The sequence below is a fragment of the Chiloscyllium punctatum genome, chromosome 49 (genome assembly GCF_047496795.1).
Source record: "Chiloscyllium punctatum isolate Juve2018m chromosome 49, sChiPun1.3, whole genome shotgun sequence".
Lineage (NCBI taxonomy): Eukaryota > Metazoa > Chordata > Chondrichthyes > Orectolobiformes > Hemiscylliidae > Chiloscyllium > Chiloscyllium punctatum.
The window spans coordinates 58,557,814-58,573,652 of NC_092787.1; the positions used below are offsets into that span (position 1 = coordinate 58,557,814).

Genomic DNA, 15,839 nt, shown 5'->3' on the forward strand with positions numbered 1-15,839 from the left:
TTGTTAATTTGCACTAACCACATGATCTTTTTAGTGTCACTATATATGCACAGACAGCTATGGGCGATTGGGGTCAATCTCTGCACGACTGCTGGTTGCAGTAGGGCTGTTAGGGGTTCTGCTCACTCTAGAAGCCAGCTCTGAGCTAGTGGAGACAGTGTCTGGCCTTTATAACATTGTTACTTATACCCTGCCTTGTAAGGCTTGCCCTGTAGACCAAAAAAAAGAAAATTTACTTGTCTTGTAGGACATTGGAAGACAAATGAAATGGCCTCATGGAATGCCAATGCTAGCCATAAGACTCCTTCACATGGGAGCAGTAGTTTATTTCAGGTGCCTAAGTTTGATGTCAAAACCACAGGAAGGGCTCTGTATGGGTAAGGGGGCATGGTCTACATGAGGTCAGGTTAGCTGACATACAAAGTTCATTTAGGAGAACCAATCTTGAACAAGCACATGGACATGAAAACTACAACCTCAAAACAGGCCTAGGCCCCCATCCTAATATGGTAGGAACCTCAGAGGAAAAGATGGACATGGCCAATGTTGTATCCGCTACACTACCACAACAACTGGATGATGAATTTCTTACACCTAGTGCAGCTTGTAAGAGGCAGGCTAGAGTCCAGGACCTGCTGCCAGTATCCAAGGCAGACTTAGGGGAACCAGACAATGTGAAAACATCCCAGGAGAAGCCACAGGAAAAAGAACAGCCCTATATCCCCAGCCTAAGTAGGAGAGAGATAATTCTAAAGAGACCAGGTTAAACTGACCCAGATATAAAACAGGAGTGTCAGGGATTCTGCTTACCCTAGGAGCTGACTCTTAGCTAACTAGGTTAGTGTCAAGGCTTATGCCTATATAAATAAAAAGGGTGAATTGGTGAAGAGATACTAGGCTCTGGGTGTTATTTCATGTACAAAGACAGAGACACAGAGACAGAGACAATGACAATGTCAGGACAAAAAAATTATTCCACTTAAACTACAGTCAGTCAGTCATTTGCAACTTAACAGCTTCAACACAAGTTATAACAATGACCCCTCCATATAATTCATACTGAAACTAAATTGAGCAGAAGATATTTAAACTTTTGTCGGATGTAATTCAATTTTAAAAATTTAAGTGAATCTGATTTAATTAGTTGCATGAGATTCCAGCTCACCAAATTTCTCATTTGGATATTCAGGTTTTGAGACTATGTCCATTGAAGAATTAACCAAGAATATTTAGTGTGCTATACATACAAGTAAAAATTTAGAAAATTTAGTTTTCAAATAGAAATAGTGACCATCACCATTCCAGTGGTTAAAAGAACCATTTTGGTTAAGATAAAATACTACAACCACAGAAGATTCTGGTGCTCTCGTGCCAAATCTCAGTACAACATGGCAGCTAATTTTCATTTAGGACACAAGTCCTGACAAGGGCTTCAGTAACAGCATAAGGGTCACAGTTTGCAGCTGGTCTTCTGTCCTCAAAGTAACCACAACGATCTTGTCCAACTTGGCGAGGAATTCGAATGCTTGCTCCACGGTTCGCAACTCCAGCAGAGAAGTCATGGATATTGGAGGTTTCATGTTGTCCAGTTAGCCTCCTGGAATTATCCAGTCCTCCTTTTGGATCATACACATGGATGTGGTATGCATGCCTCTTACTCAGCTTTTCAATTGCTTCTTCAATATGCCTACAGCAAATATTTTGTGCACACAATTAACATGAGGCTGTTTAGTCATGCTCGTCTTTGACTATTTCAACATAGGCTCCCTTTTTTAAAAAAAGGTGTGCACATTCCATACATGAGTGGGTGTAGGACATTCAGCCCATTAAGCTTTGGCTAAGATTGTGGTATTCACTTCAGTTCTAGCTGGTCCTCTAACTCAATATCCTCAACCAACATGACTTTATCTTCATGGAATTCCCTTCAGTGCAAAGGACTAAAATGATCCTGGAAAATGTATTCCTCCTTATTGCTTGCTTAATTGGGCAATGCCATCCTTAAAAGGAATGGGTCACCTATGTCTAGATTTCTGCACAGGAAAGGAAATAATCCCAGGATTTGACAAGCCCCCATGATTCACTAAAATAATCTCTCATTCTAAATGTGAACAGATAGACCCAAGCTAATAAAACTTTTCTTACATGACAAGCTTCTTTGGAATCAGACTAGTGACCTGTTCTATACATTTTTCATGACTTTAGAAAAATAAACACAGAATTCAAGATCAAAAGTGTGGTCTCACCTATGCCCTTGAGTTTTCTAATTAATGTTTGGATATTTTATGACATGACCAGAACAGATGGAACTTGAACCTAAACCTGCTGACCCTGAATTAGAGACATTACTATTATCCCACAAGTGCCCAACACAACAGTGGCAAGATTTGCAGTTTTATAGCCCAGTCTCCTTACAAAAAGGCCAACATTCAATTTGTATTTTTAGTTACTTGAACCTGCACACCAATGTACAAGGACACCCAGATCTAACATGCACTGCAGCATTCTCCAGTTAAACAATACCCTGCCTGCAATGCTTCTTTCCAAAAAAAAGATGAGAACCTAATGTTTTCCCACCAATATACAGTTATCAGAATTTTTGCCTACTCACTTAACCAATCATCCCCTTTCAGAATTTGAAAACTGCTCATAGAAAGGTAAGTAAGGAAGCAACCTATGATCAATAACCTTGGCTGCAACAGGATTCATTACTTTAAGATGCATATGAATAATTTGAATTAAAAGTAGAGGCCAGCACTGATCCCCCTAGTTATAGTTTGCACACTAAATTTGTCCATTCTTCCAGATGGTTTGACACTCAAGTCATGCTAATTCTCTACCCACCACAAACCCCTACCCCACAAACAAAACTTCATCTTAGATAAAGTACATCTCCTTAAAAAGACCTTTCAAAAATACATTTATTGGTTCCCCTTTATCTACCCTCCATGCTAAATCCCTCAAGAATTTTAATACATTTATTAAATACTATCTTTTCACATAAGTATGTTGACTGTCAGATTTACTGCAATCTTCTAAAAAGATCCTGGTATTACTTCCTTTGGTGGGGGGGGGGGAAGAATCTTAGCAGCCTCTCAATGACAGATGTTAGGCCCAGTGGTCATGTCTCCATCTCCCTTTTTGAATGGGGGCATTAGATTTACAGTTTTCCCATCTGTTGGGATGTTTACAAAAATAGGCAAGGAATTGTGGAAGCATACAACCAATGTACAGTCATTGCAACCACCTCCTGAGGATCCTAGATGGAACCTTTCAATTCCAGGCAGCTCATCAGCTTTTTGTTCTATTAGTTTTTAGTACAATTTTCTCAGTTGACAATAAAATTAAAGTTCACTTTTTTGGTCCTCCCTACCTTTTCTATAATTCTTAGAACTGAGGGGGGTGGAAATGTCTGGGTCATGGGGTGTCTTCTACAGCAAGTAGAATTTGTTCTGAATCTTTATCTTGCTTCTCCAATCTCAGCCTGAAGGAGTACATTATCACCATTTTCCTTCTCATACTTTTGGAAGTTTCTCCCCCAGTCTATTTTTGCATTTCTCTAGTTTTAATCACAATTATTTTCACTCTCTTCATTGCTTTATCCTTTACTATTTCTGAAGTTTCCCCATTCTTCTGGCCTACCACTTAGCTTTGCTCCCTAGCCAGTAAAATACTATCCTTGACTTCTGGTCAAGAGATGGTGCATTATTCTTAAAGTGTAATTGGAAGAATGATTAAATATCACTGCTTCTCCTATGGTTTTCCCTTTAAGAGGGAGTTTCCAGACCATTAAGCCACTATTGTCTGCATGGCTCTGTAATTACCTTTGAAGTTTTTAATGGTTTCAGAATCAAAATTCCCACAAACAAAACAAAACTAAATGTGAAATGGAGTCATATTGTGAGTAGAGATATCTCCAAGGGTTTGGAGGAAAGGGGAAGAGATTTAAACAAACAGATAGGGAGATAGTGAAGATAACATTGAGGTTTATCTTTGACTTCCAGGTTAGTTCTGAGGTAGTGTTAGTTTCAGCAGATATTGAAACTCTATATCAACCATTGTGGTCTCGTCAATTTATTTTTAAAACAAGGGCCATTGAACCAATGATGCCAATTTACATGCATGTTTGTAAATCCACATCTGATGGGAGAAAAGGAACTATGTCAAGACAATTTGTTCTGTATTGGAATAATTTTGTTTTGCAGTTGGGAATTAAAGTTCCATTATAAAAAAACCACTGAAAAGCACTTCAAGGGGAAAAAGGAGGACAGAGGTGGAACTTTTGTGCTTTTTCAGTGTATTAACCTACTTCAAAGAAATACATTACCTTACATTTTCCTGACAGGATATTTTATGTCATGCAGTTTAAAATTATTGAACCCACAATACTAGTTTCTCAAATTTTTCAGCACTGTTACAAATAATCTAAAATAGTCTTACTGAAGGCCTCCTTTCTTTCGCATAGCCTCTGTGCTAAAGTTAGCATGGCATCCAGCTCCATTCCAGTTTCCAGTCATTGGCTTTGGATCAAATGTAGCCACAACCCCAAAGTCTTCACAAATGCGATGAAGAATGTATCTGGAAATCCACAAGTGATCTCCCATTTCAATCCCTTCACATGGCCCCACTTGATATTCCCACTGGAAGAGATAGACAAGTTCATGATTTAATAAAATTTCCAGTGAAAAGAGAGTTAGGCATATGTGCAACCTCTCCCACACTTGATACCTGTGATGGCATGACTTCAGCGTTGGTGCCTGATATCTTCACTCCAGCATAGAGGCATGCTTTATAGTGGGCTTCCACTATATCTCTACCATTGACTTTATCTGCTCCAACTCCACAATAGTACGGTCCTATTATAGATAAGTTGATTAGGATGCAGCAATGCAAGTTTACAGAAACTACAGCACAATTTTGAGATTTCCTATCTCATTTAATTTTAATTCTTGTTTCCCCTTTATCAGAAATAATTTGCCAGTTATTAGTCATTTTGCCTCCAAACTCCCAGGCAACTGAATACATCATTGACCCACTTCTACATCCAGAGAATGAGTCAAAGTAACAAAGGTCTAGAAAATTAGACAAAAGATGAAAATATTATACTGTTGTTGCAGGAATTTAACAAATACAAAAAGACCAGAGTTACAAATGGCAGTAGGATAGGTGGGATTAATGTGACAAATTTGACAGGTGGGTTGGTGGAGTCATCTACAAAAGGCAGGACATTCAAAAAAAAGTCAAGATTAGAGTGGTGCTGGAAAAGCATAGCAGGTCAGGCAGCATCTAAGAAGCAGGAAAAAAAAAGACGTTTCGGGCAAAAGCCCTTCATCAGGAAGGAGCCATTCCTGACGAAGGGCTTTTGACCGAAATGCCATTTTTTCCTCCTGCACCTGGATGCTACCTGACCTGCTATGCTTTTCCTGCACCACTAATCTTAACTCTAAACTCCAGCATCTGCAGTCCTCACTTTTCGCTATTCAAAAAAGTCTATACATAAAAATGTAAAATCCTGCAAAGTAAGTGATCAATCTTTTCCAAAATGACCTTTCTCCTACAAGATTTATTCACCTTGTTTTTCCACTACAGATCTCAAAATAGCTCAGGTGTCCCACCTGTTTCCAGCGAATGGATCCTGGAAATATCACTGTGCCACGAACCTTTATAAAGGCTACTTTTGCCAACTTGATGTGTCTAATGTGACAAAATTTAAATGTTTCCAAACATTGTGACAGTACATTTTGTACAAGTCATTTTTGAAACTATATTCTGACAGATTACTTACTGTTGGGAGGCATTCAAAACTACTTTGTGACAATTAGCTCGCTCCTCTCCAAACCAGTTCCAAGTCTTCGGATCTTCAAGCCAATTTCCTCCTACTATAGCAAGTCCTCTTCATTAAAGTAAGGAAGCTACCTTAACTCCTTTTCTCACTGCTTTTTTTAAAAAAAATAAAAACGGTCCAGTACTCAACCAGCCTGGTCTCTTTACAGCTGAAAATGTGTTGCTGGAAAAGCGCAGCAGGTCAGGCAGCATCCAAGGAGCAGGAGAATCGACGTTTCGGGCATAAGCCCTTCTTCAGGAATGAGGAAGGTGTGCCAAGCAGGCTAAGATAAAAGGTAGGGAGGGGCGTTGGGAATGCGATAGGTGGAAGGAGGTTAAGGTGAGGGTGATAGGCCGGAGAGGGGGTGGGGGCGGAGAGGTCAGGAAGAAGATTGCAGGTCAAGAAGGCGGTGCTGAGTCAGAGGGTTGGGACTGAGATAAGGTGGGGGGAGGGGAAATGAGGAAGCTGGAGAAATCTGCATTCATCCCTTGTGGTTGGAGGGTTCCTAGGCACAAGATGAGGCACTCTTCCTCCAGGCGTTGTGTTGCCATAGTCTGGCAATGGAGGCGGCAAAGGACATGTCCTTGGTGGAGTGGGAAGGGGGAGTTAAAGTGTTCTGCCACAGGGAAGTTGGGTTGGTTGGTGTGGGTGTCCCAGAGGTGTTCTCTGAAACGTTCCGCAAGTAGACGGCCTGTCTCCCCAATATAGAAAAGGCCACATCGGGTGCAGCTGATGCAGTAAATGATGTGTGTGGAGGTGCAGGTGAATTTGTGATGGATATGGAAGGATCCCTTGGGGCCTTGGAGGGAAGTGAGGGGGGAGGTGTTGGCACAAGTTTTGCATTTCTTGCGGTTGCAGGGGAAGGTGCCGGGAGTGGAGGTTGAGTTGGTGGGGGTGTGGACCTGACGAGGGAGTCATGGAGGGAGTGGTCTTTCCGGAATACTGATAGGTGAGGGGAGGGAAATATATCCCTGGTGGTGGGGTATGTTTGGAGGTGGCGGAAATGACGAAGGACGATACAATGTATCTGGAGGTTGGTGGGATGGTAGGTGAGGACCAGTGGGGTTCTGTCCTGGTGGCGATTGGAGGGGTGGGGTTCAAGGGCGGAGGAGCGGGAAGTGGAGGAGATGCAGTGGAGAGCATCGTCAACCACGTCTGAGGGGAAGTTGCGGTCTTTGAAGGAGGAGGCCATCTGGGTTGTTCGGTATTGGAATTGGTCCTCCTGGGAGCAGATGCGGCGGAGGCGAAGGAATTGGGAATATGGGATGGTGTTTTTACAGGGGGCAGGATGGGAGGAGGTGTAATCTAGGTAGCTGTGGGCGTTGGTTGGTTTATAGTCAATGTCTGTGTTGAGTCGGTCACCCGAGATAGAAATGGGAGGGAGGGGAAGGGGAGGTAGGAGTCTGAGACAGTCCAGGTAAATTTGAGGTCGGGATAGAAGGTGTTAGTAAAGTGGATGAACTGTTCAACCTCATGGGAGCACGAGGTAGCGCTGATACAGTCAGTCATCGATGTAGCGGAGGAAAGGTGGGGGGAGGTGCCAGTGTAGCTGCAGAATATGGACTGTTCCACATATCCTTCCTCCCTACCTTTTATCTTAGCCTGCTTGGCACACCTTCCTCATTCCTGAAGAAGGGCTAATGCCCAAAACATTGATTCGCCTGCTCCTTGGATACTGCCTGACCTGCTGTGCTTTTCCAGCAACACATTTTTCAGCTTTATATTTTACCTAAGACAAACTTTTGACTAATTGATGCTAGATATGAACCGTATGCAACTGTTTTGACTTACGAACAGACTTAAGAATGGAATAGTTTTTAACCCAGGGACTTCCTACATAACGTTTTTTTTAAAAAAGCATGTACTCCTTCTACACAATCTTGGTCATTACCATGTTGGTTATACCGACACAGGTCAGGATGTTAACAGACTCCTATCTCAACCACTCTTTCCAGACTTGGAGGAAGCCATCGAGTACTCAACTTGTAACTTCAGAGAATAGTAACCAATAGTAGCTTCCCAATCAAGATCTCTTATTAAATCTTTTTACTTCCCACAAGCTGAACACTCTCCACCCCACCCACCCCAAATTCTTGTTCACAGTGACAAGAAATAGATGGTCTAGTGGACAGTGAAGAAGATCATGTCAGTGTGAAATGGGACCGTGATCAGAAGGGCCAATGAGTGGCAGATGGAATTTAAATTTAGATGAATGAGGTGCTGCATTTTAACAATGCAAATCAGAGCAGAACTTACATGCTTCATGTCGGGTCCTGGGGAGTGTTTCAAACAAAAATAGACCCAAAGGTGCAGGTGCAAAGGTCCTTGAAAGTGGAGTTACAGGTTGTGAAAACAGCATTTGGCACGTTTACTTTCATTAGTCAAACATTACGTGTGGAGTTGGAACATCATATCAGTTGTACAGGACACTGAGGCTGCTTTTAGAAAGACACGTACAATCATGCTCACCCTTCTACAAGAGGATGATATTGTTAAACTTGAGGATACAAAAGAGATTTACAAGGACAATGCTGGAATTGGAGGGTTTGAGCTATAGGAGAAACTGAATAGGCTAGGGCTATTTCCTTTGGAGTAGGAGAGACTGAATGATCTTATACAGTCTTGAAATCATCTATGGGCATGGATGGGCTGAATAGCCAAAATCTTTTTCCTCAGGTAAGGAGTCAAAATTAGAGGGCATAGATTTGAGGGGAAAGATTTTAAAAAAGAAAAGAATCGAGGAGTAATCTTTTTACAGAGGGTGGTGGGTACAAAGAATAAGCTACCCGAGGAATAATGGTAGCTGGTACAACTATAATGTTCAAAAAAGGCATTTGGATGGGTATGTGAATGGGAAGGATTAAGCATGACATGCACCAAATGCTGGTAAATGGGACAGCTCAAATTGGGATATCTGATTGGCATGGACAAGTTGAACTGAAGGGTCTGCTTCCATGTTGTACGAATCAGAATCCCGTAAAGAGTGGAAACAGGCCATTTGGCCCAACAAGTCCACACCAACTTGAAAGAATGTCCCACCCAGACTTGCACCCTATCCTATTCCCTGTAACCATGCATTTCCCATGGCTAATCCACCTAACCTAAATATCCCTGGACACAATGGACAATTTAACATGATCAATCTAGCTAACTGCACATCTTTGGATTGTGGGAGGAAACTGCATCACACGGAGGAAACCCACACAGACATGGGGAGAATGTGTGCGCAAACTCTACACAGACAGTCACCTGAGGCTGGAATTGAACCAGAGTCCCTGGTGCTGTGAGGCAGCAGTGCTGCCCACTCAGCCACTATGCTGCCCTGTGACTCTACATTCTGTTGGACAAGGATGAGGGTGCCTCCAGTTCTCTTCTGGATCCCCATACCTGTCTCACTTGAAGTCATACCCTCAACATGGACCACATCAAGAATGAACTAAAACAACACCCAGGTACCCATCTCACTCAATATATTGCAGAGTCCAAAGCTCAACACTGAGCCAGAGTTCTTTATCTGCAGATGCAATGTCCTCCTTCCATTATAAAGGTCTGTGGGGACATTGCAGTTTGAGGAGTTCCAAAAGACATAGCAGCAGTAAATACAAAACAAGACCTAGACAGGTTATTGGTAAGTGACATTGATGGTTGTGCAGTGTCATAAGCACCTCCAGCCAATACAAGATAATGTCAGAATAGGACTCTTAAACCAGGGGTCAACCACTCCATCTGTTTTTTTAAAAATACCCCCCACGCCCCCACCACCTTTCTTCTCAAGATCGTGAACTCAGCATGGACTCTGACTCTTGGCCTCTGCCTAGACCTGGTGTGGCAATCTCTTGGCTCAGCCTTCTCCTAGCATGCACTTCAGGCCTCAAAATGATTAGAGAGCAATCTCCCAACTGAGGGGAAGCCTGGAGTGATCTGAAGTCTAAACCTGGCACAGACTAGAGGCTGGGTGCTGGGTTGAGAGGACTGTTGTTCTGAAATGGATTTAACATTTTGTTTTCAACGCCATCCCGCCCAAGAATTTGTACTTAATCGGTACTAGATGTCCAACAGCTAAGATGGTGCCGTACGTGGCAACCTATAAAAGTTTTCACTGTGTTTACTTGAAGACGTGATAATAAAGCAAATTCAAATTCCAACAAGGTAATGGAACTACCACCACTTTTAGTTCAATGGCTTACCATTATGGAAAACTCAACTACCATGGGGGACATTGTGGGAAGACAGTTTAACAATCAAAATCAGCTAGGAACCCTGCAGCAAATAACTTCCTTCCAGTCTCCCTATCCATGAAATAGAGCCAGCAATGCAATGAATTACTCTTCACTTACTTGATGGGATTCCTACACCTATGAAGCTTGATATCACCCATGTTAGAGCAATATACTCTACTTGATTGGCACCAAATTCACCACCTTGAATGGAGGGGGTCACTGGACCCAAAACACTAACTTGGATCTCTCTCCACAGATGCTGCCAGACCTGCTGAGCTTATCCAGCGATTTGTTTTTGTTCACCCAATCTTATATTGACTGTCTACATTTTTGCTATAGTATCTGCAACAAATTTAACCTCATCTGTTATGAGCTCTTTACTTTTGGACAGCTTTAAGGCAGTTACAAAAATTTGGAAATGGCCTTTAAATACAAATTCACTCTCCGGCTTTACCTTGTGGTCCCGGAAATCCATTTTGAGGCCAGCCATAAGGATGCCCATTGATTCCCAATAGAGTATACTCTTGCTCCAAACCAAACCAGGGATGAGTGTCCTTCACATTCTCCATCACTTCATTACAGGTGTGCCTCAAGTTGGTCTCTACAACATACATATTTGGAAGTCAGCTTTCCAAAAAACAAAGTAATAATACCATACACTGAACTGCAGAGAGCACAGCACATGCATTAATCGGCAAGAGTCCTGCAAACAGCATGACAAAAAAAAACAACTTTAAAAAGCAATTAACACAAAAGTACTTTGAAGTTTTCAGGATATTAAAAAGGAAGGTTTCAAACAGGATTTAATCAAACTGGAGTACAGGTTTCTATTAAAACAAAAAAAGTGTTGAAGAAACTCAGCAGGTCCGGTAGCATTTATGGAGAGACGAACGTACCTGTTGAGTTTCACCAGCATTTTGCGTCCTTTTGTAAATTTCGGATTGCCAGCATCTGCAGAATTTACATTTTATCTGCACACGGTTTCACGAACTCACCTGCCGGTGTCCGATTGTATTTCAGAACCTCACAAAGCACCAGTTTGTTCGGATCCAGGATGAAGGGATCCCGAAAGATGCGGACCGGAATCAGAAACATGTCGCTGTTAGAACCTTCCGCCTGATATGTACTGGATCCATCAAAATTCCACTCGGGAACATCTGCAATTTTTTTTTTGGGGGGGGGGGGGGGGGAAGTGGGGAGAAGCCAAACAAATCAGCAGAGTTAAACTGTTATTAGAAAAACAAAGTTTATGAAGGTGGTAATTATAAATTGGAACCAGACCTTCAATGGTTCCAGGTTCCGAGTCCAGGGTTTTGGTTTTACAACGAAGACCTTCTCCAGTGCCATCGATCCATACGTAGGTAACCTGTACCTTCCCCTCCTGAGGTAGTTTCAGGTACTGCTCCCTCACTGTCTTGTTCAAGTTGGAACTTACAGCCACTGACATCTCGACTTCTGAAGAACATAAGCAGCAGAGTGATGGTCATTTACAGACATACACGCTCTCATAAAAATCAAGGATATTCATCACTTACCTATCTCGCCTTAGAAGGCAAAATTGATCACAAGAAAAACAACCACTTCAACTAACTCAGCAGTGCAGAACTTTTGTCTCAGTTCAATATTCGTCCCTCCCAATTGTCGAGTGAAAATCATTGGGTGACGTGTGGCGGAGGTGGGGTTTTATTCGAATTGGATCAACAGGTGATTGATTGTAATGAGCTGGGGGTTAGGACAACGTGTACAGGGTGTAGCTACAACTTTTTTTTATGAAAAACAATGCGGGCAAATGGAGTCGAAACGTAGGTTAAAGTTTTAGATTGTCGTTTTTTTTATATAAATGAACCTGTTCAAAGAAGTCACTGCATACCTCTGGAGTAAGTGGGACTGGAACCCAGGCTCTAAGCTAGGGATATTATCATTGCACCACTAAAGATCCTTACAACTAGGCTACTTACTCTTGTGGTATTAACCAGTTTCTCTGTGACGAAATCACTAGGTTTGATCAGTAAGTATAATGTTCAGTTTGACAACTGTAGGCTCAGGTGAGGCTGTGTACGACTGCAGGAACCAACAGGCCATTTCCGTGCTAGTAGCAAGTGCCAGAGGGTTTACAAAAGAGAGAGAACATAAGATCAGATGACATAGAAGCAGAAATTAGGCCATCAGCCCACTGAGTCTGTTTCACCATTCAATCATGGCTGATAAGTTTCTCAACCCCATTCTCCCGCTTTCTCCCTGTAACCTTTGATCCCCTTGATACTCAAGAACCCATCTATCTCAGTCTTAAATGTACTCAATGACCTGGCCTCCACAGCCTATGGTGGCAATTAATTTCATAGATTCATCACTCTCTGGCTGAAGACGTTTCTCCTTATCTCCGTTTTCAAAGGTATTCCCTTTAATCTAAGGCTATGCCCTCGGGTCCTAGTCTCTCCTACCAACGGGAACATCTTCCCAACATCTACTCTGTCCAGGGCATTCAGTATTTTGTATGTATCAATTATATTCCCCCCCCTCAACTTTCTAAATTCCATCAAATATAAACCCTGAGTCCTCACAGTTTAAGAAGGTAAAAACAATGACTGCAGATGCTGGAAACCAGATTCTGGATTAGTGGTGCTGGAAGAGCACAGCAGTTCAGGCAGCATCCAAGGAGCTTCGAAATCGATGTTTCGGACAAAAGCCTGATGAAGGGCTTTTGCCCGAAACGTCGATTTCGAAGCTCCTTGGATGCTGCCTGAACTGCTGTGCTCTTCCAGCACCACTAATCCAGAATCCTCATATGTTAAGCTTTTCCTTCCTGGGACCATTCTCATGAACCTCCTCTGAACATGATCCAAGGCCAATGCATCCTTTCTGAGATATGGGGCGCAAAACTGTGTACAGTACTCCAAATGTAGTCTGACCAGAGCCTTATCAATCCTCAGAAGTACATCCCTGTTTTTATATTCAAGTCCTTGCAAAATAAATGGCATCATTACATTTGCCTTCCTAACTACTGACTCAACCTGCAAGTTTACCTTGAGAGAATCCTGGAATAGAACTCCCAAGTCTCTTTGCACTTCAGACTTCAGAATTTTCTCCCCATTAAGAAAACAGTCCATGCCTCTATTCTTCTTACCAAAGTGTATGACCTCACACATTCCCACGTTGTACTCCATCTGCCACTTTTTTGCTTAGTCACCTAACCTATCCAAGTCCTTCTGCAACCTCCCTGTCACCTCAATGCTATCTGTCCCTCTACCTATCTTTGTATCATCTGCAAACTTAGCCAGAATGCTCTCTGTTTCTTCATCTACATTGTTAATTTATAAAGTGAAAAGTTGTGATCCCAACACTGAGCCGTGTGCAATGCCACTTGTCACCGGCAGCCATCCTGAGAAGGACACTTTTATCTCCACTGTCTGCTTTCTGCCGGACAGCCAAGCTTCTCTCCATCTTGCCTCTATCACCATGGGTCCTTATCTTACTCAGCAGCACCTTGTCAAAGACCTTCTTGAAGTCCAGGTAGATAACATCTATTGGCTCTCCTTGGTCCAACCTGCTCCTTACTTCCTCAATGAATTCTAGAAGATTCATCAGGCATGACCTCCCCTTGATGAAACCATGCTGACTTTGCCCTATTTTACTATACACTTCCAAGTATTCAGAAATCTCATCCTTCACAATGGATTTTAGGAACTTACTCAAAACTGAGGTTAGACTAATTGGTCTGTAATTTTCTGCCTTTTGCCTTACTCCCTGTTTAAACAGGGGTGTAATATTAGCAATATTCCCATCCTCTGGGAGCCTCCCTGGTTCAAGTGATTCCTGAAAGTTCACCACTAATGCCTCCACTATTGATTAAGCTATCTGCTTAGAACTGTGGGGTATAGTCCACCTTTGGTCCAGGTGATTTATCCACGTTCAGGCCATTCAGTTTTTCTAGCACCTTCTCCTTGGTGATGGCCATCATATTCACTCTGCCCCCTCATTCTCTTCTACTTTTGGGATATTGTTCATGTCTTCCACCCTGAGGACTGACACAAAGTAATTGAAATAAAATAAATCGCTCTGTCACCTTAGTGGGATGTTGTAATCTATCCTAAGATTCCGGCAATTTTTAAACACCAGTCCCTCCACTGGTGTTTAAAAATTGCAGGAATCTTAGGATAGACTACATCATCCCACCAAGTTGACAGAGCGATTTATTTTATTTCAATTTAGTCTATTCGCTATTCACAATGTGGCTGCCTTTTCATTGGAGCACCAAGCACAAATTAGATAGCTGTTTTGTAAAATATCTGGTCATTTGCAAACATGACTCCGAGTTCCAGTTAGTTACCACTTGGTTCCTTTGCAATGGTCTCACCCTTTAAATACAGATATGTTTGGTTCTGTGGGGCTTATTAACTAAGGTAACAGGAGGGTTGGGCACCTTTTGAGGAGTTTGTCCTTTATTTATTTTTGAAATTACTTTTGACAGACAGTAGCTCAGCACTGTTTGAATCATTGACCATATTGTAATCAATTCCTGTGCTACAAAGACACAGGACTGATTTTTTTCCTTTTGTTTGGAATGGTAATACATAAAAAGGATGTGACATGTTTGATTTCTTGCCTAGTGTTGACAGTTTGGATAAAAGCAAACCACTGTGGATGCTAGAGGTCTGAAATAAGTGCTGGAGAAACTCAGTAGATCCAGTAGCATCTATGGAAAGGGAAACTACATTCTGAAGAAAAGTCAAGTTGGACAATAAACATTAATTCTGTTTCTCTCTTCACAAATGATGCTAAACATGTTGAATTTTGTTAGCATTTTTAATTGACAGTCATGAATGCTGGTTCACCAGAATGGAACATCTGTGGGTTTGAGTAACTAAAGTAAATGGGAGAGTGAGAAAATACTAATTTTAAATTAAATACTTTTCATAATCTTGGGACACACCAGAGCACTTTTCATCTAGTTAAGTTCCTCGAAAGTATAATTATTGTATGAAGAGGGAATATACACAAAAATTTAATGACTCTGACAGGGAAAATTATTGAATAAATCAGTTCAAATGATTTCTGAAAACATGAGGTTGATACAAGAGCAGTTCACAGTTTGTCTGTACCTTAAAATTAGACTAGTGAGGTGCTATTCCTTGGTACCTGTTATCTTCTACTGTGTTATAATACTTAACTGTGAACTTTTAATTACATACATTGTGTGACAATAGCAGCTGCCAAGAACTGACTCAAAATGTTGCTGCATTGCATGCTATTGATACCTGATGACATATAATCCACGCGATTAAATATTTAATGCTATAATTGCAGACAACCTCACAAAATAATAAATATTAATTTCTAAATTCTATAGAAAACATATATTGGCTAGGAACAAAATCAGAAATTGCTAGGACAGCTTAGTAAGTCTGGCAGCATTAGTTGAGAGAAAGCAGGGTTAGTGTTTCAGGTCCAGTGATCCTCCTTCAGAACTCAGGTATTATCTAGGAGTGTACTGCAAGGCTTGATGCTTGCAGATTTTACAAAATCATTGCAACCCTTAGAAGGCATTAAACTCAACTGTCTGTTGTTGCTGTTCATTATAATGCATTTTTGTGGTTATAAAGAGACCAGAAGCTGTCCACTTGACTTGTATTGAACCATGGATGGTTCAAACTTCTCCATTTACATGTTGGATCCTTTCATCATGTTATCTCACCACTGGAATATTGTACAATGTCACTTTTATCCATGAAGTTGCCATACAATTTTCTATTTCTCAAATTGAGGCAGAGCAACACGTTTGGAGAGGGCTCCAAATGTGA

The 15,839-nt window shown here is 41.6% G+C and overlaps 1 protein-coding gene across 2 annotated transcripts; it reads right to left on the reverse strand.

The window, feature by feature from the left end:
- Positions 1–956: 956 nt before the first annotated feature.
- Positions 957–11,691, reverse strand: LOC140469216 (glutamine synthetase-like). 2 transcript variants are annotated; one of them, XM_072565538.1, is made up of 7 exons: positions 11,577–11,691; positions 11,323–11,496; positions 11,037–11,198; positions 10,496–10,642; positions 4,726–4,853; positions 4,438–4,637; positions 957–1,687 (listed from the first exon to the last, which is right to left on the reverse strand). In XM_072565538.1, the coding sequence occupies exons 2-7, from the start codon at positions 11,486–11,488 to the stop codon at positions 1,396–1,398; spliced, it is 1,095 nt and encodes a 364-aa protein (XP_072421639.1). In that variant the 5' UTR covers positions 11,489–11,496; positions 11,577–11,691; the 3' UTR covers positions 957–1,395. The 2 variants fall into 2 exon arrangements, with proteins under 2 accessions (XP_072421639.1, XP_072421640.1); XM_072565539.1 differs by having other exon boundaries at positions 11,633–11,655.
- Between the last annotated feature and the right edge of the window lie 4,148 nt (positions 11,692–15,839).

Coding starts and splice junctions, on each gene's coding strand:
- LOC140469216 (XM_072565538.1), bottom strand. CDS start 11,488: ATGTCAGTGGCTGTAAGTTCCAACTTGAACAAGACAGTGAGGGAGCAG. Junction 4,854..10,495: donor TGGATTTCCGGGACCACAAG/GTAAAGCCGGAG, acceptor TATCTATAATAG/GACCGTACTATTGTGGAGTT. Junction 1,688..4,437: donor CGAAAGAAAGGAGGCCTTCA/GTAAGACTATTT, acceptor TATTTGCTGTAG/GCATATTGAAGAAGCAATTG.